The 25818-nt window shown below is 55.4% G+C and overlaps 1 protein-coding gene across 1 annotated transcript in view; it reads left to right on the top strand.

Moving 5' to 3' along the window:
• Positions 1 to 25818, top strand: part of hydin (HYDIN axonemal central pair apparatus protein) — a 40516-nt gene that overhangs the window by 13331 nt on the left and 1367 nt on the right. Inside the window, exons 23-83 of the mRNA XM_062460777.1 lie at positions 19 to 120; positions 360 to 570; positions 848 to 1057; positions 1487 to 1621; positions 1777 to 1951; positions 2089 to 2213; positions 2521 to 2645; positions 2998 to 3134; positions 3268 to 3395; positions 3478 to 3672; positions 3821 to 3961; positions 4176 to 4415; positions 4625 to 4754; positions 4872 to 5030; positions 5184 to 5348; positions 5493 to 5666; positions 5790 to 5971; positions 6085 to 6195; positions 6351 to 6534; positions 6740 to 6881; positions 7126 to 7291; positions 7523 to 7738; positions 8040 to 8495; positions 8785 to 9000; positions 9261 to 9463; positions 9611 to 9793; positions 9913 to 10032; positions 10344 to 10503; positions 10677 to 10849; positions 11039 to 11237; positions 11359 to 11458; positions 11543 to 11642; positions 11820 to 11988; positions 12102 to 12343; positions 12874 to 12982; positions 13145 to 13349; positions 13782 to 14017; positions 14223 to 14374; positions 14579 to 14774; positions 14904 to 15012; positions 15147 to 15380; positions 15644 to 16005; positions 16249 to 16409; positions 17012 to 17106; positions 17761 to 17974; positions 18123 to 18344; positions 18487 to 18613; positions 18930 to 19095; positions 19592 to 19739; positions 20069 to 20276; positions 20396 to 20617; positions 20902 to 21071; positions 21584 to 21782; positions 21863 to 22021; positions 22235 to 22512; positions 22979 to 23198; positions 23384 to 23593; positions 23814 to 23977; positions 24071 to 24221; positions 24342 to 24572; positions 25511 to 25735. Of these exons, the coding sequence (XP_062316761.1) occupies positions 19 to 120; positions 360 to 570; positions 848 to 1057; positions 1487 to 1621; positions 1777 to 1951; positions 2089 to 2213; positions 2521 to 2645; positions 2998 to 3134; positions 3268 to 3395; positions 3478 to 3672; positions 3821 to 3961; positions 4176 to 4415; positions 4625 to 4754; positions 4872 to 5030; positions 5184 to 5348; positions 5493 to 5666; positions 5790 to 5971; positions 6085 to 6195; positions 6351 to 6534; positions 6740 to 6881; positions 7126 to 7291; positions 7523 to 7738; positions 8040 to 8495; positions 8785 to 9000; positions 9261 to 9463; positions 9611 to 9793; positions 9913 to 10032; positions 10344 to 10503; positions 10677 to 10849; positions 11039 to 11237; positions 11359 to 11458; positions 11543 to 11642; positions 11820 to 11988; positions 12102 to 12343; positions 12874 to 12982; positions 13145 to 13349; positions 13782 to 14017; positions 14223 to 14374; positions 14579 to 14774; positions 14904 to 15012; positions 15147 to 15380; positions 15644 to 16005; positions 16249 to 16409; positions 17012 to 17106; positions 17761 to 17974; positions 18123 to 18344; positions 18487 to 18613; positions 18930 to 19095; positions 19592 to 19739; positions 20069 to 20276; positions 20396 to 20617; positions 20902 to 21071; positions 21584 to 21782; positions 21863 to 22021; positions 22235 to 22512; positions 22979 to 23198; positions 23384 to 23593; positions 23814 to 23977; positions 24071 to 24221; positions 24342 to 24572; positions 25511 to 25735 (11047 nt within the window). The remainder of the gene's footprint in view (positions 1 to 18; positions 121 to 359; positions 571 to 847; positions 1058 to 1486; positions 1622 to 1776; positions 1952 to 2088; positions 2214 to 2520; positions 2646 to 2997; positions 3135 to 3267; positions 3396 to 3477; positions 3673 to 3820; positions 3962 to 4175; positions 4416 to 4624; positions 4755 to 4871; positions 5031 to 5183; positions 5349 to 5492; positions 5667 to 5789; positions 5972 to 6084; positions 6196 to 6350; positions 6535 to 6739; positions 6882 to 7125; positions 7292 to 7522; positions 7739 to 8039; positions 8496 to 8784; positions 9001 to 9260; positions 9464 to 9610; positions 9794 to 9912; positions 10033 to 10343; positions 10504 to 10676; positions 10850 to 11038; positions 11238 to 11358; positions 11459 to 11542; positions 11643 to 11819; positions 11989 to 12101; positions 12344 to 12873; positions 12983 to 13144; positions 13350 to 13781; positions 14018 to 14222; positions 14375 to 14578; positions 14775 to 14903; positions 15013 to 15146; positions 15381 to 15643; positions 16006 to 16248; positions 16410 to 17011; positions 17107 to 17760; positions 17975 to 18122; positions 18345 to 18486; positions 18614 to 18929; positions 19096 to 19591; positions 19740 to 20068; positions 20277 to 20395; positions 20618 to 20901; positions 21072 to 21583; positions 21783 to 21862; positions 22022 to 22234; positions 22513 to 22978; positions 23199 to 23383; positions 23594 to 23813; positions 23978 to 24070; positions 24222 to 24341; positions 24573 to 25510; positions 25736 to 25818) is intronic.

The raw sequence follows: 25818 nt of genomic DNA, 5'->3' as shown, positions 1-25818 counted from the left end.
ATCTCTCCACTCCTCCAGGTTCTCTGGGCAGCAGGAGAAGGAAGGGAGGGAGGAGGAGAGAGATGTGCGACCTGATTGGTCCAAGAGGACAAACGATGACATCCGTGTGGATTCTAACAGGTCAGGAAGCCTTGTCAGTCATCTGGACGTCCAGTCACCTACGGCCAGTATGGTCGAAACACACACACACACACACACATACACACATAACGAAGTCTGTAATGACTGGATGTTGTTTTTTGGGGCTCGACACAGACAACACTGCCCTCCGATGGCTGCTGTGTGCGGTGCCCTAGCGGATGTCCGTGTGTCTGCCAGGTGATCCTCTGCTTGGCTCTGACATGGTCTCCGTGTTGTAGGAAGGGTGACGGTTCCCAGCTGTCCCTAGACGAGGGCGAGACGGAGAAGACCGACCTGGAAAATGACACCAAGGAAGGAGGGGGGTCCCCAAAGGAGACCCCCTCTCCCTCCTCCTCTCCCCCGGCCCCCCGCATCTTCCCAGAGGGGAGACACTCTCCCCACGCCCAGTTTACCACCCCCAACACCCCCAACAGCGTTGGCGTGGAAGAGGTACGCGCACACACCCTCCTTTGCATGTGCCTGACATTGTGACAGTGTTGATGTGTGACCTTTTTGTGTCGCCCACCGTCTCTGGAGGTCCCTTGCTGAAACCCTCCTCCCGAGGTTCCTTTAGTTCTTTATCTTATTTTCGTACTTTCGGAGTTTTCCTGGGAGTTTCTCCTCGTCTGCCTTGATGGGTTTAGATTGGCTGAAGTGCTCCAGGCGTATGTGAATCCCTTGCGAAACGGGCTCGACAAATAAACTTGGACCTGACGTGTGTGTCCAGGTGTTTGACATCCTGCCTATCTACGGGCTGCTGCATCCAGGACAGAGCCAGCTGGTCACCTTCTCCTTCTACGGCCACGCCCACGTCCGGGCGGAGGTGATGGCGCTGTGCGAGGTGGAGGAGGGGCCCACCTATGACATCACACTCAAAGGAGAGGCCTCATTGGTGGCCTACAGCCTGGACACCAGACACCTGGACTTTGGGCTCCAGGTAGGATTGACATTCCCGTGTGAGAGGAGAGCCCACTGATGATGGTGCAGGATGTGATGTCTTCTCTGCTCCTGTTTGTGTATGCAACACATCCTGTCTCTTAACATTGATAGTCTGCAAGGACTTATTGATTTTGATTAGTGAACGAGAGAGTCAGCAAAAAGGCATTCCTGCCCGATCAGCAATCTGACAGATCCATTTGTCGGATCCATTTCTCTCCCTGCCTCGTTCTGTACGTGTTTGGCTGTTCTGCCTGTCTGTCTGCCTCTGAATCGTATCTGGACGCCTGACTGTCTGTGTGTGTGTGTGTGCGTGTGCATGTGTGTACCTGAGCGTTTGTGTGTGTATATGTATGGATGGGTGTAACTGTGCTTGTGTGTGTATTTACCTGTGTTTGTGTGTACCTGTGTGTGTGTGTGTGTGCTGCAGCTGTTTGACCATGTTGCCGAGGCAGAGATGACCCTGAGCAACACAGGCAGGGTGGGCTTCCAGTTCAGCACCCTGCAGGAGGATCTGAACCCTGGAGACCCCCAGCCTGGCCAGCCCCTCGTCCTCCCAGCCTCGGTCAGGACACACGCACACACACACACACACAGACATACAGACACACACGCACACACACATACAGACACACACGCACATCCAGACCAAAATCTGGCTTGTCTAACTGACTCTATGGTGTGTCTTTGTGTCTGTGTGTATGTGTGTGTGTGTATCAGGGCTACGTCGAGGCTGGTTCCTCCCAGACCCTGCGTGTGTGCTACCTTCCTGGGGTCCCGGAGGTGTTCCTCAAGAGCTTCCAGCTGCAGGTGGCCTTCTACCAGCCGGAGAACATCTCTGTCACAGGGGAGGGGGTCTTCCCTCGCCTCTGTATGGACCTGCCCCGACATCTTGGTACCTCACACACACACACACACACACATTCCAACTGACTGTGTAGAACTCTTTACAAAGTGTGTGTGTGTCTGCTGTGTGACTCTATATTAGTTGACTGAGTCAATGTGTACTGTGTGTGTGTGTGTGTCCTTTAGACGAGGACAGGTACAGTGAGGTGCTGAGGAGGGCCAGAGGGGTACTGGAGGAGGAGAGGGCAGCAGAGGAGAGCAGGCCCGCTACAGCAGAATCCCTGCTGCCTGACCAAGACTACGTCCCCACGGTCAGCAACAGCACCAAACACCCCTACACCCTGCTCTCTCACTGCAGCCTCTAGGAGGCGTGTGTCCGTCTGTCTGACGTGTGCCTGCGTGTGTGTTCATGTGTTTGGATGTGTGCCTGCGTGTGTGTTCATGTGTTTGGATGTGTGTCGGTGTGTGTGTTCATGTGTGTGTGTGTGTGTTTGTCTGTGTGTGTGTGTATATGTGTTTATCTGTGTGTGTTTGCGTGTGTCTGTGTGAGTGTTTATATGTGTGTGTTTATACACGTGTCTGTGTGTCTGTGTGTGTGTGTGTTGCGTGTGAGAGCAGTATGACGGCCTGCTGCAGCTGGAGGTGGAGAGACTGCTGGTGAAGGAGCAGGCTGCTGTGGGCTGGAGCCAGGAGAACACCCAGCCCACCTGCTCCATCAGCAGGTGGCGCAAGAAGCTCAGCAGGTACCCCGCCTTGGTCCTTACCGCACACGCACAGGACACACTGTCACACACACGCAACACACACGCAACACACACACACTGGACACACACACACTCACGCATACACGCACACTGGACATACTGTCTCACACACGCAACACACACACACACACACACACACAAGATTCACACACTCACGCACACGGGACTCGCACTCTCACAAACGCGCACACAGGACACACACTCATACACACACAGGCTCATACAGGACCCACACACTGTCACATACTCACACACACACGACACAACCCTAGCCCTACATCCGAGACACATTGTTAGCTGCAGGGTGTGATCAGTCTCCTGCTCTGTGCAGGTTCCTCCTGCCTGAGTACCTGCTGGACTTTGGCTTTGTCATCCATGGGACGGTTCCCACCCACATCGTCAAGGTGACCAACACGGGGCCTGCCGCTGTGTCCTTCCGCGCTGACCGACGCCCCCTCACAGGCACAGGTGAACCCTGACCCCTGAAACCTGACTTTACACCTCTCCCCCTCGGGGTCTGGCCCTGTGTGTGTGTGTGTGCACGTGGGTGTGTGTGTCCTGGGTGTGTTTTCATGCATGTGATGTTGTTTTGTGCCTCCAGGCTTCAGCACAGAGCTGGACAGAGTGAAGAACCTTCCGTACTGTAAGACCGAGACGTTCGAGGTGAAGTTTGACCCCCGAGGAGCCAACCTGGAACTGGGGGCCGTCAGCTGTGTCCTGCCCATCCAGGTAAGCACATCCCCGGGGACAAACCACAGATCAGTCTGCCGTGACATGCCAGCTCTGATTGGCTGTTGTGTTTGATTGGCAGGTGGCCGGGGGCCCTACGGTGCAGGTGAATCTGCGTGCCGTCGCCACGATGCCCTCCCTGGTGGTTTCCACGGATACGCTGCGGTTTGACCGCGTGCAGTGTGGGATGTGCCAGGTGCGCACCGTGCAGCTGTCCAACCCGGAGCCGGTGCCCTGCCAGTGGAGCATCGCTGAGGAGGAGCGCCCCAGAGTGAAGGTACTACACTACCCAGCATGCACCGCTCCTGCACACACTCAGAAGGTCCCAAAAGAAGAGGCTCTTGTTTGAGGGGAGTCAAATGTGTGTGCATGTGTGTGTGTGTCTGTGTGTGTGTGTGTATGTATGTGTGTGTGTGTGCGTTCAGCTGGACAAGCACCTGCCCCTGCACCTGAGAAGGAAGGAGAAGAGGCCTTCTCCGGTGGTGTTTGAGATGCTGCCCTCGGCTGGCCTGCTCTACCCTGGAGACAGAGTCAACGTCCAGGTCAAGTTCGGCCCTGTGGAGGGGGTAAGGACCAGGCTCTGGAGCTGGGGGGGGGGGGGGGGGGTAGTGTTAGTGTTAGTAGACTGGTTTATACTCCTATTCTGTATTCTAGTGTTAATGCCACTCGTAGTTGTCACAAGCTTCCTTGCGTATATTTGCGCTCACCCTGTTGTGTGTTCTCTGTATACGTGTGTATGTGCTGTGTGCGTGTATGTGTGCGCTCGGTGTGTGTGCGTAGCGTGCATACAGCCAGCGGCTGGTGGTGTGTGTGCAGCAGAGCAGCAGGTGGGCGGGGCTGCAGGTGCAGGGCGAGGGGGACGAGCCCCGGCTGGACTGGTCGTCCTCCAAGCTGGAGCTGGGCCCCACCCTGCCCCTCAGCGCTGGCCAGGGGGCCCAGCTGCTGGTCAGGAACCCCTGCCCCTTCCCCATCGAGTTCTACTCCCTGGATTTCGACAAGCAGTACCTGGAGGAGGAGAAGGTAACGACATTGATTGGAGTGATTGGTTGGTAAAGGGTCATGGTTAAGGTTTGGGTTTGGGGATAAGGTCAAGGTTAGGGTATGGGTTAGAGTTAGAGATGTGGTTAAGGTTAGGGGTTAGGGATTAGGGTTAGGGAACTGGATTTTTGATGGGACTTAATTCTGAGGTGTGTGTGTGTGTGTGTGTGCGGGCGTGCGTGTGTGTCTAGATTCTCCGGGTGATGAAGGGCTATGATGAGCAGAACGTCCTGCTGCTGCCCCCACGGTCTGCTGGAGACACCCTGCCCCCTGAGCTGCTGCAGCACTACAGGGAGCACCACACTGACCCAGCCGAGCCTGGTACACACACGCACACACAAACACACACACTGCTGTCCAGAAACCCCCAGAAAGAGGAGGGGGCTGATCTGATTGGACTCTTCCATGACCCTGTGTGTGTCTGGCTGCTTGATCCAGAGTCTGGCCCCAAGGACCAGGACTCCCCTGACTCAGCAGGGGGGGGGGAGGGCCAAGAGGAGGAGCTAGCCGTCACGCCGGCCGACCAATCCCAGGAGGAGGAGAGGGAGGAGTTCGGGAGGGCTCCGCCCTCCAAGGAAGGGACTCCATGTGGAGCAGGTAGCCCCGCCCCCAAAGCTGCACTTGACGCTGACAGCTTACGGGTGCTGTTTGTGTCGATGTCGTATGGGTGTGGTTGTGTTCATGTTGTGCCGATGTTGTGCTGATGTTGTTCTGATGTTGTGCTGATGTTGTGTTGATGTGTCGTACCAGAGCTGAAGGAGGACAGTGAGGGCGGCAGCAGCGTGGGCCAGCTGGAGGACAACCCCGTGTCCAGAGCCATCGCTCGCCACATGGGCATCGACCTCTCCCCCGAGGGCCTGGCCGCACGCAACCGCCGCAGCATCGCCGTCGTCGTACACGGAGCGCCCCTCTCAGGTAGACACGCCCCCTCGCCGGGGCGGAGCCTGGAGGCTGCGCAGGCCGGGTCTGTCGAAATGAATCGCGTGAAAGTGAGGGCGTTTGGGATGTAATTGTGTGTGTCCTGGCGTGTGTGTGTGTCTTGGCGTGTGTGTGTTCCAGGTAAGACGGCAGCGGCGGTGGCGCTGGCCCGGCGGTACGGAGGGGCGTGTCTGAGCCTGGACGCCGTGCTGCAGGAGGCCGTCTGCAGCGGGGCCACACCCACGTGCCTGCAGGCCAGGGAGCTGTGCGCCCGCGCCGCCATGGAGCGCGCTCAGAGGAGGCGGGAGGAGGCCGGTGAGTACGCTTCATCCTGACAGCTGTACGGGACGGGTCACAGAGCCGGGTTTATTGGGTGGGTGTATTTTTTGTGTGCTTGTGTGTGTATATATATATGCGTGTGTGTTTGTGTGTGTGCAGCCCAGGCAGCAGGGGAGCTGAGTGCAGCAGCAGGTCTGAGTGTGGAGGCGGTGGCCAGACACACAGCAGAGGGCAGCCAGGCCAGTGAGCCCCAGGGCCCCTCCTCCTCCCTCTCCACACGCAACAAGAACAGCCTGCTGGGCAGGAGGGCTGACGGCTCACAGCCCACCCTACCTTCTCTGGTGTGTCCACGCACACACACACACACACACACACACGCTGCAGTATCACAGGGCATTGTAGATGGAGCTTTAACAATTAGTAATTGTCTGTATTTGTGTGTGTGTGTGTGCAGGCTGGGCAGCGTCAGCTCAGTGCCAGTGAGAGTCAGCTGGCAGAGCTGGGGCTGGTGAGCTGCTGCCTCCCTGAACACATACTGGAGGACATCCTGGCAGAGAGACTACAGGTGACACACACACACACACACAAACACTGGAACACTCACACAAACACAGACACACACACTGGCACAGACACAAAAACACCAGCAAAGACACACGCAGACACCATACTACACCCAAAAACATTCTGTTTCCTGAGCTGTGTTGTCCTGGCGACCAGCTGAGCGACTGTCACCGTGGCGTTGTGATTGACGGCTTGGAGACGGCGTATGGTCGATCGCTGAGCAGCACCCTGCAGGTGGTCCTGAAGGCCTTCAACAACCGGCAGCACATCTACCTGGTGGACCTGCACAACTCCTACCCTGCCTTCAGAGCCAGGGAGAGGGCCCAGAGAGACGCAGAGGGTAACACACACTCATAAACACACACACACTCACAAGCACACACACACACACTCGAACCCAGATCTAGACAGATGTGGTCTTGACACTTTAACAAGTTGACAGTGAAGGTTTAGAATTACATTAAGGGTTAGGGGTTAGGGAGAACACAACTTTGAATGGAAGTAAATGAGTGTGTGTGTGTGTGTATGTGTGTGTGTGTGTGCAGAGGCTGGTCAGAGGGAGCAGGCTGACAGGGAGAAGCAGCACCTGCAGGAGATGGACGAGGAGGAGTACGACGCTCTGCCAGAGCAGGAGAAGGAGCGCATCCACCTCAGACAGCTGGCAGCCCTGAGGGAACGCAGACGGAGGTACCTCACACACACACACACACACACACTCTCCCACCGAACACACACACTCACACAAAACACACACGCACCCACACACTCACACTCACGTAGACACACACACACACACTCACAGAGACACCCACTCAATCAATCACTCACACACACACACACACACACACACTCTCACACACACACACAGACACACACACAGACACAGTCCAGCATGAATATTAAGCTGTAAATCCACCGTGGTGGTGTGCAGGGAACAGGAGCGGGCGGACTGGGAGCAGGATGAGAGGAGGCACCAGGAGGAGATGGAGAGACTGAGAGAGGAGGAGGAGATGAAGAGGAAGAACAAGAAAGGCAAGAAGGAGCCTCCTAAAGACACAGACTCCTCTGGGAAGAAGAGCCAGCTGGGAGGGAAGCAGGTCTGACACCCACCCACACACACACACACACACACACACACACACTCACACTCAGCCATAACACACAACATACAACACACACACACTCAGCCAGTCAGTCAGTCCATGTTTCAGTCAGCCAGCCAGCCAATCAGTCAGTCAGTCAGTCAAGTCCCTAACCCCTAACATCTAACCTTAATGCAATTCTCACCCAAACACAGTCAGTCAGTCTGTCTCTCTGGTCTGTTGTAGTCGGCCACTGCTCTGCGCTCAGACACCAAGCTGGACCACCCTGTGAAGGACATGAAGAAGATGTCTTCCTGCGCGGAAGGGAAGGAGTGCAAAGAGTCCCCTCTGGAGGGCAGCAGAGAGGGAGAGGAGGCGCAGAAGAAGAGGAGGCCCAGAGAGGGGAAGCCAGGAGGGCTGGAGGAGTCCCCACTGCCTGGAGACGACCCTGAGGCAGAACCTGTAGGTCACACACTCATGCATACTCACTCACATACACACACACACACACACACACTCATGCATACACACTCACACACACTCATGCATACTCATTCACATACACACAGACACACACACACACTCATGCATACACACTCACACACACACTCATGCATACTCACTCACATACACACACACATACATACACATACACACACTCATGCATACACACACACACACACAGAACACACACACATACTATTGGAGTGCTGTAGTAGTACTGCATGTTGCCGTGTGATGCTGACATGGCTCCTCCCTGCAGTCTAGTGAAGAGCCCCACGGCCTGCAGGCCAGGTTCCGTGTGTACGAGCAGAGCCAGCCCCACCTGCTGCACATCCTGCAGTACTGGGACCGCGCCCAGGGCCTGCTGGCCCTGCCCTTCCTCCCCGAGGAGGCGGCCCCCGACACGGAGGAACCCGCCCCCGAGAGACAGCCGCCCTCCGGCAAGAAGTCCAAGAAGGAGCGCGAGAAGGAGAAGGTGGAGAAGGAGAGGGAGCGCCAGGAGAAGGAGAAGCAGAAGGCCGACGTTGTGGACGCCAAACTGTTGTCCCCGGTGCCCAGTCAGGCCACCCTGCCCGGGGAGGGCAGCGAGGCGGGGGGGGACAGGGACCCGGTCCCCTTCGAGGCCATCCCCCACCTCCTGCTGTCTGTGAGCGACCCAGAGCAGCCCGGCGTCGCTCAGCTTCTCAGCAGCCTCCGGCTGCCCTCCGTGGAACAGGTCCAGAACCTTCTCTCTCTCTCTCTCTCTCTCTCTCTCTCTCTCTCTCTCTCTCTCTCTCTCTCTCTCTCTCTCTCTCTCTCTCTCTCTCTCTCTCTCTCTCTCTCCTCTCTCTCCTCTCTCTGACTCATTAGGGCAGGGGTGTTCAATCCTGGTCCTAAGGGTCCCCTGTCCTGTATGCTTTATATGTTTCCCTGCTCCAACAGGCCTGATTCAACACATGTACTTGTCTCTGTGCTCACTGCATCCACCCTCTGCCCTGCCATCTTCTCCACCTCTCGTCTCCCAGGTGTTGGACGGTCTGGGCTTGGGCCCCAGCGGCCCCCCCATCCCCCCAGCCACCATCTTCTCGGTGGTGCCCTACCCCGTGAGCAGGGGAGACCCCAGCGCCCCCTGCTCCTGCTTCACCTTCCTGACGCCCACCTCCCCCGACGACCCCCTGGACCCCGACAGGAAAGACCCTGACCTGGACACAGAGGCTCCGGGCTCCCTCGCTCCGCCCAAGGTACAAGAAGCACGGTCCCAGTGAACATGCCCACGTATATACACACCACACCATAGATTGACACACCACTAGACATACACACAGATACACCCACCACGAAACACACACTTATACACACGCTCTGTCCACCAGACTGCAGAAACTGGCACTCACAGGCACATTTAAACCTTCCACATTTCCACGTGTTGAAAAATGACCGTATAGATGATGTAAATGTGTGGGTGAATGTGTGTGTGTGTGTTTATGTGTGTGTTATCCAGGATGAGGGGGTGACCCCTACCAAGGGCAGAGGGAAGAAGGCGGAGGTCTCCAAGGAGAGTGTGAAGGACAAGAAGAAGCCCACGGCTAAGAAGGGGGGCCGGACGGGCGAGTCTCGCTCGCCCCCCTCCAGCGCCGTCACCCCTCTCTCAGAGAACGAGCAGAGCAGTCGATCTGGAGGCACCCAGCAGGAGCAGCCCCAGGGGTGTGGGCATCACACACACACACATATACACACATATACACACACACACATCCCAGTCTGTCTCAGTCTGAGCGCGAGGTGTTACAGTCTCACCTCTAGGTGTCACTGTCTGACCTCTGGGTGGGTGACTGGACGTGTGTTTGGCAGGCTCTCCACATTCCGCTGGGTCGTGCCAGCCAATGGGGAGGTGGCGCTGAAGATCTGGTTCCACTCGACCACGCCTGGACAGTTCGACCAGACGCTCAACTTTGAGCTGCTCGGCACCAGGAGACGCTACCAGGTCAACTGTCGGGGCGTGTGTGCGTACCCCTCCATCAGCCACGAGTACAAGTCAGTACAGCCTTGTACACCAGCCTCTCACACACACACACACACACACACACACACACACACACACACACACGGGACACTGCATGTCCTGGATGAGGCTGATTGAGTGTGTGTTCCAGGACGGTGTTTGCCAACTGTAAGAGGGTCACACACCAGGAGGAGGGGCTGCAGAAGACCTACGTTGTTCGTTCCGGTCATTATGAGTTTGGTCCTCTGCTCTGTGGCAAGACCAGAGACAGGTACCCTACAAACCTCCCCCTCCACCCTGTTCTCTCTCTGTTCTCCAACCTCACCCCTCCCCCTCCACCCTGATCTCTCTCTGTTCTCCTACCTCACCCTCCCCCTCCACCCTGATCTCTCTCTGTTCTCCTACCTCACCCTCCCCCTCCACCCTGATCTCTCTCTCTTCTCCAACCTCACCCCTCTCCCTCCACCCCGTCACTCCTCAACCATCTCCCCTCAGCCCTCAACCTTCAGCCTTCCATCTTTACCCCTCAACCTTCACCCTGTGTGTGTGTATATGTGTGTGTGTGTGTGTGTGTGAGGACAGGTACAAGGAGAGGAAGTATCCAGAGAACATGGAGAGGCTGGTGATCCACAACACCTCTCCTCTGGAGGCCGAGGTCCACTTCTGCTTCCAGCACGACACCAAGGCGTCCACCTTCCTGCTGGACCCCCCGGTGATGACCGTCAGACCCAACGAGAAGCAGGTCTGCACACACACACCTACTCACACACCTACACACACCACCTCACACACCTGCACACACCACACACACACACACACACCGACCCCACATCCCACCCCCACCATCACACTCAACCCCTAACCTGATAAAGCCCCACCCCCCTCTCCCCCCCCTCTCCCCCCTCCCTCCCCCAGGATCTGACGGTGTGGGCGTATCCCACCAGCCCGGGCCAGGTGGAGGACTCCCTTCTGTGTCTGGTCAAGGAGAACCCAGAGCCCGTCCTGTTCCGCCTCTCCTGCCATGGCGTCCGCCCCGAGCTGGAGCTGGAGCGCAAACAGCTGCACTTCGACAAGATCCTGGTGCACAGGTCTGGGCTCTGGACAGGGTCAGGGGGGTCAGAGGTCAGGGTTAGGGCCAGGTTCATGGATTTTGAGGTTAGAGTTCGGAAGAAGACGCCGGACCAAATAAAATTCCGAGAGTTTTACGAAACAGTTTTTTCCACTCTCCACTTTCTTCTCCCCCTTTCTCCCCCCCACCCTCCGCTCCTCCCCCTTAGTAAGGACACTCGCAGCCTGGTCCTGCGGAACCACACAGCCCTGCCAGCCGCCTGGCGTCTGAGCGGCCTGGAGGTGCTGGGGGACGAGTTCAGCGTGTCCCAGGACCAGGGCATCATCCTGCCCCAGTCGGAGTTCAGCTTGCAGATGCACTTCAGAGCCCTGAAGCCCATCAACCTCAAGAGGGCCATCCGCCTGGAGGTGAGGGCCTGGGGGCTAGGGTGGGGGCGGGCCTGGAACTGGGCCAGCAAAGTGAGGCAGGACTAGGAGCCATACTTCATGTCTGTGTGTGTGTGTGTGTGTGTGTGTGTGTGTGTGCTAGGTGTCAGATGTAGAGAACATTTTGGGTATCGTCCACACAGAGAACATCCAGATCATCGCAGAAGCGTACGACGTAGCGTTGGACATCACCTTTCCCAAAGGTACTACGTACGTCCACACACACACACACACACACACACACGTGTCTCCTCAGGCACACGTCATTCCCTCGCTGTGTACCCTAGGGGCAGACGGCGGGCTGGACTTTGGGACCCTTAAGGTGTCGGAGGAGGTCAAGCTGTCTGTGAACCTGAAGAACAAAGGCAAATACGAGATTGCATTCAAGTGAGTATCTGTAACACCCCCCACTCACACACATTACACACACATTACACACATTACACACAGACACACACACGCATGCACATGCTCTTTCTCCGTCTCTTCTGTGTTGTGTTTTGTGAATTTGACTCGAGGTTGGGCCCGTGTTTAACTTTAAACTCGCCTCCGTTCTCCTGTGAGGTTCATGCTGGAGTCCACCTACCCCTCCCAGCCAGATCTGAACCAGATCTTCACCATCTCCCCCCTGAAGGGCCCCCTCTACCCTGCCGACAGGCCCACCTGCATCCAGCTAGTCTTCAGGCACAACAAGGAAGTTTCCATTAAAGAGCAGCCAATCCTACGCTGCCAGGTCACTACCAAGTCTCCAATCACAACACTACACCTCTGGCAAACACTGTGGGTGCTTTGAGGCTTGCTGTCCGAATGTGTGTGGTTAAAGTGTGTGTGTGTGTGGTGTTGTAGGTGATTGAGCCCAACCTTGGAGAGGGAGGCGAGACCATCGCCATCATCCCTATCAAGGTGTCGGTCCAGTCCCTGTTCTCCAAGTACAGCATCCTGCCCTCCAACGACATCAACTTCGGCCCCTTGATCTACGGCTGTAAGAAGACCCAGAGCTTCACCATCGAGAACAAGGGAGACTTTGAGATCCGCTTCAGCATCAGCAGGATGTCCAAGGACCTCCCTGTTCATTCTCAGAGGAGAGGGTAGAGTCACGGCGTCAAATCTCTCTCTCTCTCTCTCTCTCTCTCTCTCTCTCTCTCTCTCTCTCTCTCTCTCTCTCTCTCTCACTGTCTCTCTCTCTCTCACGTCTCTCTCACTGTCTCTCTCACTCTCACTGTTTCTCTCTCTCTGTCTGTCTCTCTCTCTCTCTCTCTCTCTCTCTCTCTCACGTTCTCTCTCTCTCTCTCTCTCTCTCTCTCTCTCTCTCTCTCACGTTCTCTCCCACTGTCTCTCTCACTCTCACTGTGTCTCTCTCTCTGTCTTTCTCTCTCTCTCTCTCTCTCTCTCTCTCTCTCTCTCTCTCTCTCTCTCTCTCTCTCTCTCTCACTGTCTCTCTCACAGTCTGTCTCTCTGTCTCATTCTGTCTCTCTGTCTCTCTCTCTCTGTCCATCCTCATGTCTCCCTCTTTCTCTTCTCTCTTAGTTCTGTCCCAGTCATGCGCTCCCCTCTTCTCCTCCGCCGTCTGTAATGTCCTCTCCTCCCCCTTCCTTCCCCGCTCCTTTCCTCCGCTCAGCATTGTGACCAAGAGATCGTCCAGAGAGAGCCACTCAGCCAAGCCTCCCACCAGTAACAAAGTGAGGCGCACTGACTCCGTCCAGAAAGACATGACCGTGACCATGCAGGTGAGACAGCAGCAACAACAAACTCAAAAAACTGCATCTTCTTTTCACCTCTGACTAGGAGCATATTCATGTTTCATTTTCCTATTTTGACCGTCAACCTCTAGATCTGCCGTCAAATGCTCTAACCACTGAGCTGCACTACTCTCCTCCCTCTCCCCCCAGGCCAGGCTGACCGTGGGGGTATTCACGGTGGCCCCTGGCTTCGGGACCCTGGCCCCCGGGGGCCAGCAGGTGGTGACAGTGGACTGCCTGGCAGAGCAGGCCGGGCGCTGGCAGGAGTGTCTGGCTGTCGACATCAGCGACCGAGACCCTGCTGACCACCCTGGAGGCATCCCCTACCGCCTGGTGGCTGAGATCTGCATGACAGGTGGGACTGTCTGTCTGTTTGCCTACCTGCCTGTCTGTCTGCCTGTTTGCCCGTCTGCCTGCCTGCCTGCCTGTCTGTCTGCCTGTTTGCCTGCCTGCCTGCCTGTCTGTCTGCCTATTTGCCTGCCTGTCTGTCTGCCTGATTGCCTGCCTGGCTGTCTGTCTTTCAAACTGACTATCTGTCTGCCTGTCTTTCTACTTACACATGCCTAGCCTATCAGGGCCCACCTGAAAGTCTGTCTGGTGTCATGTGAGCAAGTGTCAACTGTAAGGACACGGTGTCATGTGAGCAAGTGTCAACTGTAAGGACACGGTGTCATGTGAGCAAGTGTCAACTGTAAGGACACGGTGTCATGTGAGCAGGTATCAACTGTAAGGACATGGTGTCATGTGAGCAGGTATCAACTGTAAGGACATGGTGTCATGTGAGCAGGTATCAACTGTAAGGACATGGCGTCCATCTTTGAGGAGCACCGCCTGTGTCCCACCGCCAGCCTGCTGCAGTGCGAGCCGTTCTGCCACGCGGACGGCGTCTACATCCTGGACGAGAACAGGTTCGTCTTCAACAACGTCCTGGTCGGCCAGCCGGCCACGGCCCGCTTCCGCCTCACCAACATGGGCAAGGTGCCCTGCGAGCTCAGCTTGGCCGTCAGGTCTGTCAGCACCAAGGTAGGCTCCAGTCCTTACTAAGAATCATTAGTAGGTTTAGCACTCATCCCTAATCTGAGTCCTCATCCCTAATCTGAGCCCTCATCCCTAATCTGAGCCCTCATCTCTAATCTGAGCGTTAATCTGACCCCTCATCTGACTCCTCATCTCTCATCCAAGGGAGCTGTCTCACCTGTAAACGAAAGCATCTGATTGGTTGTTTCAGGTGCCCATGCGCAATGTGGAGGTGTTTGAGGTGGCTCCGACCAAGGTGTGCATCCCTAGCCACTCCCACATCTTTGCTGTGGTGACCTTTGCCCCCCAGTCCATGCAGACCTACCAGGCTGTCTTTGAGGCCTCTCTAGAAGGAGCTACCAGGTGCGTGTGTGTGTGGTGTGTGGGGGGTGTGTGTGTGTGTGTGTGGGGGGTGTATATGTATGTGTCTCGGGGTGTATGTGTTGTGTGTGTGTACGCACACTTCCCATTTGCTGTACCTACCTTTTTGTTCCTATGGGGCTCTTTAGGACCTTTATAACATTGTGATACACAGTGTGTGACTGTGTGTGTGTGTGTGTGTTGCAGCCTGTTGCCCATGGCTAAGTCCAGACCCTTGGTGTTTGACCTGGCCGGCGAGGGGAACCTGCCCAGCGTGACGGTGGTGCGTCCGGCCCTCAGGACCAGCCGAGGAGAACCCCTGCTGCAGTTCAGACACCTTCTGGGCACACACACACCCTCCCAGACTCTGCTGCTGAACAACGACAGCAACATACCCGCACAGGTGACCCCTGACCTCACACACACCACACAACTCTGCGGCTGGAAACCCTAACCCTATCTATTGAAAAGTATATTATTATGGATCTTATTATAGATGAACTGATGACAAACTGTGTGTGTGGGTGTGTAGGTACACATGGATCTTCTGGATAAGATGGGTGTGTTTACGCTCAGGGCTACTCCTAACACGCCTGGCTGCACCTTCTCCTCCTCACGCCTAGAGGGCCCCGCAGGCACAGGTACGACCCTCACACACACACACCTTGTCACCTTCTGAGACTGCAGTACTCTTCTATGGCTGTATCGGACTAGACTGCAGCCTCTATTCTCAGGTTTTCCTCCATGGTAGCTAACTCTGTCCTGTGTGTTCCAGAGGGCGCGGTGGCCCACAGCGCCTCCCTGAGGCTGGGGGTAGGGCAGCAGGCCGAGTTTGAGGTGGGCTTCATCCCTGCCCAGCCCCTCCAGGTGACCGCTAGCATCAGTCTGCAGGTGGAGGACAACCCGTTCGAAGACACTCTCATCTGCCTTCAGGCGGAGGGTTACCGCGACGACATCACCCTCACCAACATCAGCAACCTAGCCCTACAGGACGAGGAAGCAGCCAATGGTGAGACGGGACTGATTACGTAACCTCTCCTAGTTGGTTAGTTGTGAATGGTTAGTCACATTGTCGCCCCGATGGAGAGTCAGCAGTGTTATGGGGTAGCTGTGTGTGTTCAGGGTGCCTCCAGGTTCTGCAGTGTGTGTGTGTGTTCAGGGTGCCAGCAGGTTCTGAAGTGTGTGTGTGTGTTCAGGGTGCCAGCAGGTTCTGAAGTGTGTGTGTGTGTTCAGGGTGCCAGCAGGTTCTGAAGTGTGTGTGTGTGTGTTCAGGGTGCCAGCAGGTGCTGCAGTTTGGCGACTGCCACGTGGGCCGCTCCTACCAGCAGAGCTTCACCATGTCCAACCTGAGCTCCAGCCACGTGGTGCGCTTCTCCTGGCCCAGCGAGCCGGCCCAGCTCAGCTTCTCCCCCGGCGTGGGCCACCTCCACGCCGGCTGCTCCAAGGACGTCACCGTCACCCTGTGCTCCCAGCAGCCCCTGCAGCTGAGTCGGGCGCTGGCGAGGTGCTCGCTAAGCAGGTTGGAGTTCCAGCAGCCCGTGGAGCAGGTGGCGGACTGGGACGACCGGCGGCGCACCGTCCACTGGCTGGACGCCGGCAGGGAGGCGGGGCAGAGGCAGCCTGCCAAGAAGAAGGTGAATGCTCGTGCACGCTGCCACGCATGTACTGTGCACATAAACACTCTCTCTTTCTCTCACACATGCGCACACACAGACGTTGTATGACATGGAATTGTATTTATTTTGTGGACGATTCAACATTGGTTAGCTCACTATGTAGCTGTGTGTGTGTGTGTGTGTGTGTGGTCTGGTGTGTGTGTGCGTGGTATATGTGTGTGTGTGTGTGTGGTATGGTGTGTGTGGTGTGTGTGTGTGCAGGTGGTTGAGACAGACCCAGAGCCGTGCTGCTCTGTAGTGGAGAACTCCCAGAGGGATCTGGAACTGTGTGTCAGTGCTGTGTGTGACTACGCCAAGTTCTCCTGCAGCACGGAGCCCATCCGCTTCAGAGACACTCTGCTCTACCAAACCCGGGTATTCCAGTGAGTACCAGAGAGACCGTGTATGGTGCGGTGTAGTGTATATGTAAGTGTTGTGTGTGGTGTGGTGTGATGTGAGTGTGTAATGCGGTGTGGCGTAGGGATGCTCATTTTTTGTTCGTTTTTTTCTGACCGTTAACCAACGCTTGTTAACGACCATTAACTGACCAGATTGTCTTTGAGTATCTGTGACCCATTTGAAAATAAAATACAAATAGACGGTATATATTTTTATTTTCACAAGGGGTTGATTTTTTAAATAGCAGCATAAACATCAGCCATTCAAAAACTAATAACCAAAACGAAAACACATTCAAGAGCGTATTGCCCTGTGCTTGGGCTACAGTACTACAGTACTACAGTAATCATGATTGGCGGCTATAACAACTCAGAAGTACAATAACAGTTATTTTGCTGCTGCTCAACAACAAAAACGGAGATTGCCAAAGTAGCGGAAAGTCACAAAGTCGCTAAATTGGCAACTCTGTTTAACCGCTAGTATTAATCGTTAATGTTCGTGTTGTCGGTTACCAGTCACACGGTTTAATACCCTAGTGTGGTGTATAGTTGTGTCATTTTTTCATCTGTGTCCATCTCTTTCCCAGACTCCCGATGGAGAACCAGGGTTCTGTTGAGCTGGAGTTCTCCTGGCAGGTCCTCATGGACAGATCTGGAAAGACTATGGGCTTTCATCACCAAGGTAACACAGCCCTGTCACACCATAATCCTACAAGGAAGACAAACTCATCTGTTCTGATCTTTAGTAGATGGGTTTCATGTTGATCATCTTCATACAGTTCTCTACAGTTCTATCAGCCTCTCTCTATCCTGGTCCTGGGTGTCTGTTATGTTACTGTATGTTGTATATGTTTCCCTCTTCCAACACACCTGGTTCAGATGAAGGGGTCGTTATCAGGCTTCTGCTGAGCTTCATAGCAACTAGGGATGTAACAATATCAAAATCTCACGGTACAATAATACCTCGATATAGAGTCCACGGTACGATATTTATTGCTGTAAAAAAAGAAACCCTGATTCAAATGAATGGTCATAAGCAGGCTTCTGCAGAGCTGGACAACGACCCATTCATTTGAATCAGGTTTGTTGGAGCAGGGAAACATCTAAAACATGCAGGACAGGTGTTCTCTGAGAACCAGGGTTGGGAACCACTGCTGTAGAGGATGATGGGCACACATGGGTCGATGGGAATTGTAGTTCTCACTTCCCTCCGCTCAGCTCCACTGGGCTGAAAAAAACTTTTTTGCCCAGAAGACTTATCGTTTCATACAGTCATGTGGCCACAATGTCACCATCATCTCAAGTGTGTGTGTGTGTGTGTCAGGTGTGAACCCAGGCGTGACCCCAGGCTCCGGCCGGAGCAGCGTGTCAGCTCTGCGTCCGGCCAGCGCGCTGGGCAGCGTGTCGGCCCTGCTGCTCGGAGACCCAGAGCTGCCTCCCTTCTCAGTGGAGCCCAGCTCTGGCACCATCCGGCCTGGGGACACACACACTCTCCTCATCCGCTTCTCCCCCCTGGAGGTGGCTGAGTACCAGGCCAGGCTGGTCTGCAGGTACACACACACACACACAAATGACATGTACAAAACTCTCCAAACATTCAAGGCATTGGCATTGGCAATTCCTTTTTCCGGTGTGGGTGTGTGTGTATCTGTGTGTGTGTATCTGTGTGTGTATCTGTGTATGTGTGCGTGTGGACAGCATCCCTAACCTGAAGGATGAACTGGCTCCCAACATGGAGGTGGCTGGTCGGAGTCTCCTCCCCTACTGCCACTTCCACCTGGAGGACTCAGACTACCTCAGCAGCCACAGACGCAGTCTGGAGCTGCGCGGTCCACACGGAGCCCCTCCCAGGGAGCCCCTGCACCCCAGCACACGCACCATCCAGTTCACCTCCGTCGGCCTCGGGCCCCACGTCACCAGGTAGGGAGGCAGGCTGGGGTGCAGTTAGACCAGCAGTTAGACAGAGAGACAGGTGCGCAGTTAGACAGGCAGACAGACAGACAGACAGGTAGAACAGTGGTGTGTTTTGTGAGACAGTGTGGTTTCTTCATCCCATCTCCAGAAGGTTCAGTGTGGTGAACCCAACCAACAAGACCTACTCCTTCCAGTGGAGGTGTGAGGACTCCAGCCCTCTGCCCTTCCGCTGCCTCGTCCCCCAGAAGAGCATCCAGCCTGGGAAGAAGGTGGAGGTGAGACCCCTTCTGTGCGCTGGCTTACTGGTTGTGTTGACTCATGGTGTGTGTGAGTGTGTTTGAGAGAGGATGTGTGTGTGTGTGTGTGTGAGAGTGTGAGAGTGTGTGTGTGTGAGAGGATATGTGTGAATCTGAGAGAGAGAGTGTGTGTGTATGTGAGAGGATATGTGTGAGTCTGAGAGAGAGTGTGTGTGTATGTGAGAGGACACGTGTGAGAGAATATGTGTGTGTGTCTGAGAGAGTGTGTTTATGTGAGAGGATAGGTGTGTGTGTGTGTGTCGGACCATAACCCAGGCATCCCCTCCACCTCCAGTTGGGGTTTGAGTTTGTTGCGGAGCAGCTGGAGACGGTGGAGTCGTTCTGGAGCTTCCTGATCCCAGAGCTGTCCCTGTCGGTGCCCTTCCTGCTGGTGGGCTCGGCCAGCGACCCTCTGGTCTACCTGGACTGTGCCTACCTCAACATGGGGCACCTTCTGCAAGGTCAGCCCCCCTCCCCCCCTCCACCCCCTCCCCCTAAACCTCTATGCTAGACCGGTGGTTCTCAAACTATGGTACTAGTGGTACGCGTGCCCCCATCTAGTGGTACGCGGGGGAATCTCAGAAATATTTAAATACCTTAACCATGATATCATTGAAATGTGATTAAAATACATTTTGCCTTCCCTATAATATTTTTGTTTCGAAACAAAAATAAATGTTGGCACGCGCACCTGACTGTTCCCGGGTAGTGTGCAAACATCCACGATAGCTAGGGTAGGCTTACGCTACTGTATTTTAACGTCAGTCATAATGGTGGTACTTGGTGAGTCAAATATATTCTGAGGTGGTACGGGGTGTAAAAAGTTTGAGAACCACTGTGCTAGACAATTACACTACACCCCTAAACCTATATACAACACTTTTATACTAGTCTGCACCCCAAACATGTATGCTCCACTATTCCACGTCCTCCTGTCTGGGACTCCCCCCCCGCCAGGCTGCAGGGTGGAGCACACGGTGCTGGTGGTGAACGAGGAGGAGCAGCCGTTCTCCTTCTCCATCCTGGAGACGTCTCGCCACTCCCAGGGCTTCCAGGACAGCCTGCTGGTGCAGCCCATGACGGGAATCCTGCCCCCTAAACACAGGTGGCTCTGCTCCACTACACACACACACAGATAAACACACACACACAGAGACGCGCACACACAACACGTTTTAATATATTGTGAGGGGGGGTGCTTATGAGTCTGGATAGGTTTACTACTGTCGCTAACCCTAACCTTGAATAAACCCAAAAAATGCTTAACAATCTAACCTCCTAAACCTAATTATAAGCCTAGAAGTGTTTTGTTCAGGTGTGAGAACCAGGCCTTGTTGTTTTGGTCTTTGGACAGCAACCAAAATATTTACACAAAACCACACAACCACACACAGATGAATGCCCTGACCCCTGACCCTGAACCTCTGTCTGCAGGCTGCCCCTGGTGGTGTCCTTTACGCCCAGCCAGGAGGGCCTGGTGACCTTCAACCTGGTGCTGCAGATCCGGGGGAAGGTGGAGCCCCTGAGGCTGAACGTGAAGGCGGAGGGCTTCACCCTGAGTGCCTGTGTCGTCCTGCAAGGCCCCGAGGGGGACCTCACTGAGCTGGCCCCCACACACACACACACGCTCAACTTCAGAGAGGTGGCTCACGCACACACGCGGACACACACTCGTGCAAGCACACACAAACACGCATGTACACACTGACACACACACTTGTTTCTGAATGTGTGTGTGTGCGCACATGCTTGTGTCCTCAGGTGGAGCTCCGTGACGAGTCGTCCTGGTTGTTCCTGGTGTCCAACCACGGAAGGTTCAACCTGGAGGTTGAGTTTGATCTCTGGGGCAGCGCTGAGCTGCGGAGGCAGCTGCATGTGGAGCCAGAGAGGGCCGCTGTGGAGGTGGGCCAGCAGATGAGCTGCACCCTCACCTTCTCACCTCTGCAGACGTGTGTCCTCAGGGACGTGGGACTGAACATCAGGGTAGGGACCAGGGCAGGGGGCGAGGTCTGGTCAGTCTCCATCCAGCTACCCCTTCTTAAGTCCTCCCTGTCTCCTAGCTTGTCTCCTAACTTTTTACCTAACTCCTTGGCTCCTAATGTGTCTCTTAACTCCTTGTCTCCTAACTGCTTGTCTCCTAACTGCTTGTCTCCAATCTTGTCTCCTAACTCCTCACTGTTTCCTAACTTGTCACCTACCTCCTTGTCTTCTAACTTGTCTCCTAACTCCTCCCTGTCTCTGTCTGTGCTCCCTCTCCTCCTCCCCAGGTGACGAACGGTGCTGTGTTCAGCGTGGCCCTGGCGGGCTCGTCCGTGCCCCCTGGCCTGGACTTCTCCTACCTCAAACATGACTTTGGCATGAGCTTCATCTACTGCCCTGGCATGGTGCCCCCCTCCAGCACGCTCTGCATCAGCAACAAAGGACTGAGGGCCGCCAGGTAGCTAGGGGCTGAGGGCTAGAGGGCTGAGGGCAACTAGGTGACTAGGGGCTGAGGGATGCCAGGTAGCTAGAGGGCTGAGGGCTGCCAGGTAGCTTGGGGGCTGGGGGCTAGAGGGCTGAGGGCTGCCGGGTAGCTAGAGGGCTGAGGGCTGCCGGGTAGCTAGAGGGCTGAGGGCTGCCAGGTAGCTTGGGGGCTGAGGGTCGCCACATAGCTAGAGGGCTGAGGGACGCCAGGTAGCTAGAGGGCTGAGGGCTGCCATGTAGCTAGGTGGCTGGGGGCTAGAGGGCTGAGGGCTGCCAGGTAGCTAGAGGGATGAGGGCCATAGAGGGGGCATCACTAGAGAGGGTTCACATATCTAGCCAGATAATGTGTGTGTGTGTTCTGTTCTCCTCTGGAGAGTGTGTTATCTGGAGTGTGTGTTGCCATGTCAGGGAAAGTTATATGTGTGTGTGTGTATATGTTTGCGTGGGGTGTATGTGTGTGTGTCTGTGCGTGTGTGTGTGCTCCAGTCTGGACTGTCAGTTCCAGACCTCAGCCTACCTGGAGGTGAGTTTCCAGCCCCAGGTGCTGCCCCCTGGAGGCAGCTTGCAGGTGCCCATCACCTTCTACCCTCGCGAGGCCAGACGCTACCGCGACTCGCTGCTCTTCACCATCAACGCCTGCACCAAGCAGCACGTCGAAATCCTGGGACAAGGCGTAGAGATGAAGGTGTGTGTGTACATGTGAGCGTGTGTGTGTGTGTGTGTATGTGTGTGTGTGTGTGTGTCTGACAGGCCGTGTGTGTCCAGGTGGAGCTGGTTGACCCCAGCCAGCGCCAGGTGAACCTGGGTGCTCTGCTGGTGGGTCAGAAGAGCAGGAAGATCATCCCCTTGGTGAACAACAGCCCCTCAGCCCTGACCCTGACCCTGCTGCTGCACACCAGCACACCAGCCCTGCTGGACGCCAGGGTAGGTGCACACACACACACATGTATGCATATACATACTGTATGTACGCACACACACACACCCCACCAGCACACAGACCCTGCTGGACAGGGTAAGACACATACACACACTTATACACACCCAACGCACACACATACACACCAGCACTGAACATGCAATCTAAACACACACACACACACACACACACACACTTAAGCGTCCGGTCCCCTCTAGGTGATGTCAGTCAGCCCAGCAGCAGAAGTGACCCTGGCTCCCGGGGGCCGCTGCGTGGCCGAGATCCTCTTCTGTCCCCGCCAGCGGGTGGAGCCCTTCCGGGTCGAGCTGCAGGCGGAGTCCCTGGGCGTGCTGCGCCCCCTGGTGGAGTTGACGGGCTGCTGCCAGGGGGTGGAGGTCAGCCTGGACCAGGACTTCCTGCCGTTCGGGGCCGTCGCCCAGCGCTGCTCGGCCACGCGACGCATCATCATGACCAACACCGGAGACATCGGGGTCAGGTGGGTCTGGACATACAAGCACAAACACGTACAGTACCAATCAAAAGTTTGGACACATTTTCCCATGTGTCCAAACTTTTGACTGGTACTGTACGCATACACACACACACGTATACACACACACAACATGTACTGGAGGGGTAGGTTTCCTCTAATTAGTTTCCTTTGTACCACTTCTTATCTGGGTCTGGGCGTGGATGATTTCTGTCCTATCTCTTGGTTCTACCCCTAAAAGCAGTCTCCAGGGAACATAGCTAGAATAGAATGATATGATTTAACCCCACTTCCTGGTTCTGTATCTGTGTCAGACCTCCACTGCCAGGAAAACTTGACACTGGCACAGGTATGTACTGGAGTTCCTGGGTTTGTAATGTGTGTGTGTATATGTCTGTGTGTGTGTGTATATATATATATATATATATATATGTGTACTGTATGTCTGTGTGTGTATATATGCGTGTGTCAGGTTCCAGTGGGACGTGAAGAGGTTTGCCCCGGACTTCTCCATCTCCCCAGCGGAGGGCTACCTGAGCGGGGGGCAGGAGGTGTCCCTCCTGGTGACCTTTGCCCCCCTGGAGCTCAGCTCCGAGCTGCGCTACAACCGCCTGCCCTGCTCCGTGGAGGGCTCCGCGCCCCTCACCCTCACCCTGGCCGGCTCCTGCATCCCCCCCCCGGTCAACAAGGATGTGCGTCCCTTACACACACATGTATTCACACACACACACAGTCCTTCACACTCATTCACATCCTCTCATGCACTCATTCGTACACGGTGAGATCAGATCATGTGTGTCGTACATACAGGTGTGTGAGAGAGAAAGGGGAGGTGGATGCTGAGCGTGTGTGCGTGTGTGTGTGTGTTCCTCCCCAGGTGGTGACGTTCTCCTGCCAGGTGCGTGGGCAGCAGACCCAGAGTGTGAGTCTGTCTAACCGGACGGCCCAGCGCTGGAGCCTGCGGCCCGCCATCGAGGGGGAGCACTGGAGCGGGCCGCCCTCCCTCACCCTGGAGCCCCACCAGAGCGGCACCTATGACATCATCTACCGGCCCCTCGTCATGACCGCCGACGGCAAGAAACATCAGGTGCCCTGACCCCCCCCCCCCGACCATGTGACCCCCACCTACAGACCGCCTGGGTTGTGGTCCGGGTCATAATCTCTTTCTCTCATCCTTCTCTTCTTCCTCCTCTCCTCCCCCTCTTCCTCTCCTTCCCCCATCTCCTCATCCCCCTGTTCCTCTCCTCTACCACTCTAACCTCTCCTCCTCCCCCTCTTCTCCCCCGTGTCCCTCTCCTCCCCTCCAGGGGTCAGTGTTCTTCTCCTTCCCTGACGGGACGGGTCTGCTGTACCTGCTGCAGGGCACGGCCGACCCCCCCAAGGCGGTGTCCACCATCAGCCAAGAGCTGCCCTGCAAGACCCACTACACCCAGCTGGTGCCTGTCCACAACTGGCTGGCCAAGCCTCAGAGGTACACACACACACACACACACTCACACACACAATGCGTGTGCGTCTAACTTCTCCCGTCCCCCAGCCCAGCCTCTGTTCTCCTGCTCCTCAGGTTCCGAGCGCTGGTGGACGTCATGAAGCCTGAGAAGGTGGACAGCACAGTGACCCTGAAGGGGCTGGACTATGTGGATGTCCCTGCGCTGGCCACAACAGACTACAAGATCTCCTTCTTCACCTACAAGGAGGGCGTGTACAACGCTAAGGTCGGCTCTCTCACACACACACCTGCACGCATGCACCTATACACACACACACACAGTCACATACGCACCCAGACACCCCCAGACCCAGAGCCACGTGTGTGAGTGTTGTGTCGTCGGCAGGTGACGTTCCGCAACGAGGTGTCTGGGGAGTACCTGTTCTACTTCCTGAACCTGCGGGCCACGCCCCCCGGCGTGATGAGCAGCGTGGAGATGACCACGCCCGTCCGCCAGACGGCCTCCGCCTCCGTCACCCTGGACAACCCCCTCCCTGGCACCCTGAGCTTCACTGCAGAGTGCCGCTGCCCTGACGTCAGCCTGCCTCCACAGCTGTCTGTCCCTGGCCTGGCTAAGGTAGGACCGGCTCAACACGCTGATACACACACACACATCATAACACTCTCACATCATCAGACACGCACCAGTGTTTCCTCTATGTTGATTTTCAAAATCAATATCAGAAATAGGGCTGTATGAAAGGCCGTCTATCAGCAGTGATTGTTAGAGTGCATGTCTGGGAATAGCACGGACACACGCTTCACACCGAGAGCGGGCAAGCGTCCCACTGAGCGACCTTGAGAACTGTAAGTCGTATAACTTATGTTGTCAGTTCATTTAAGCCTGTGATTGTATTAGTCTATAGTTCTTGAAAATTTCAATGAAGTTGACTGGGGATTTTTGTTGTTTGTATTCTTCCCCTGCTAGCTAAATTGCACGTGTCTGTTGATTCGATAGCGATTGCTGCCCTTGCTCACGTTTGTATTGTAGGTGCATTATTATGCTGAAGTAGTTACACTGCATTAAGATAATATCATTAATAGTGGGTTGATTGTTATCATTTGCTAAAGATTGCTTAGCCTATATGTCAAGATCAAATGAAGCAGACAGTGTACACGTGCTTTTGAGTGGCCTACCTTAATCGAAAGGCTAGGCTACTGACCATTTACATTGTTAAGTCAATTATTCATTGGCAGCATTTATGCCTTAAGTAGCCTAACCTTATTGCTTCAGGGGAAATAGGACGAAAATATGTGCCATATTACAAAAGCTATTAGACTATTACATTAACCTGCTCCGAAATATAGGGTTAGGGTTAGAACTTTGTTTCGGCTGGGGGGGGGGGGCAGACCTGCCCCCACTGCTAAAATAAATCCTAAAGGAAACACTGCACACACACCTGCATGCTCGCAAACACACACACGTACAAATACACATACCGTACACACACACACACACAGTTGCTGACAGCTCCCTCAGTAGTGAGTGTCTGCATGTCTGCACGCGTTCCTCAGGGCACTCTGACTTTTGAGTACCAGCCCCTCCGTGCGGGGGAGAGCTCGACTCGCCTGGTGGTCCAGAACAGCGAGCTGGGCTACTTCAACTACGAGCTGCTGCTGCGGGCGCTGCCCGCCCCCCCGGAGAAGCCCCTCCTCTTCCGGGCCGCGCTGGGCGCCGCCCACTACCTCTCCGCCCGCTTCACCAACTACTCCCGCGTCAAAGCAGAGTACAGCTGGAAGGTGGGTTCCTGCAGGGATGTCTGGATCCAGGATGCCCCGCCTCCAGGATGCCCTGTGCGTGTTGTACTATGTGTGTGTGTGTG

Source organism: Osmerus eperlanus, chromosome 5 (assembly GCF_963692335.1).
Source record: "Osmerus eperlanus chromosome 5, fOsmEpe2.1, whole genome shotgun sequence".
NCBI lineage: Eukaryota > Metazoa > Chordata > Actinopteri > Osmeriformes > Osmeridae > Osmerus > Osmerus eperlanus.
Note: the sequence above shows the minus strand (reverse complement) of the source record. Positions and strands in the feature narration are given on the sequence as shown.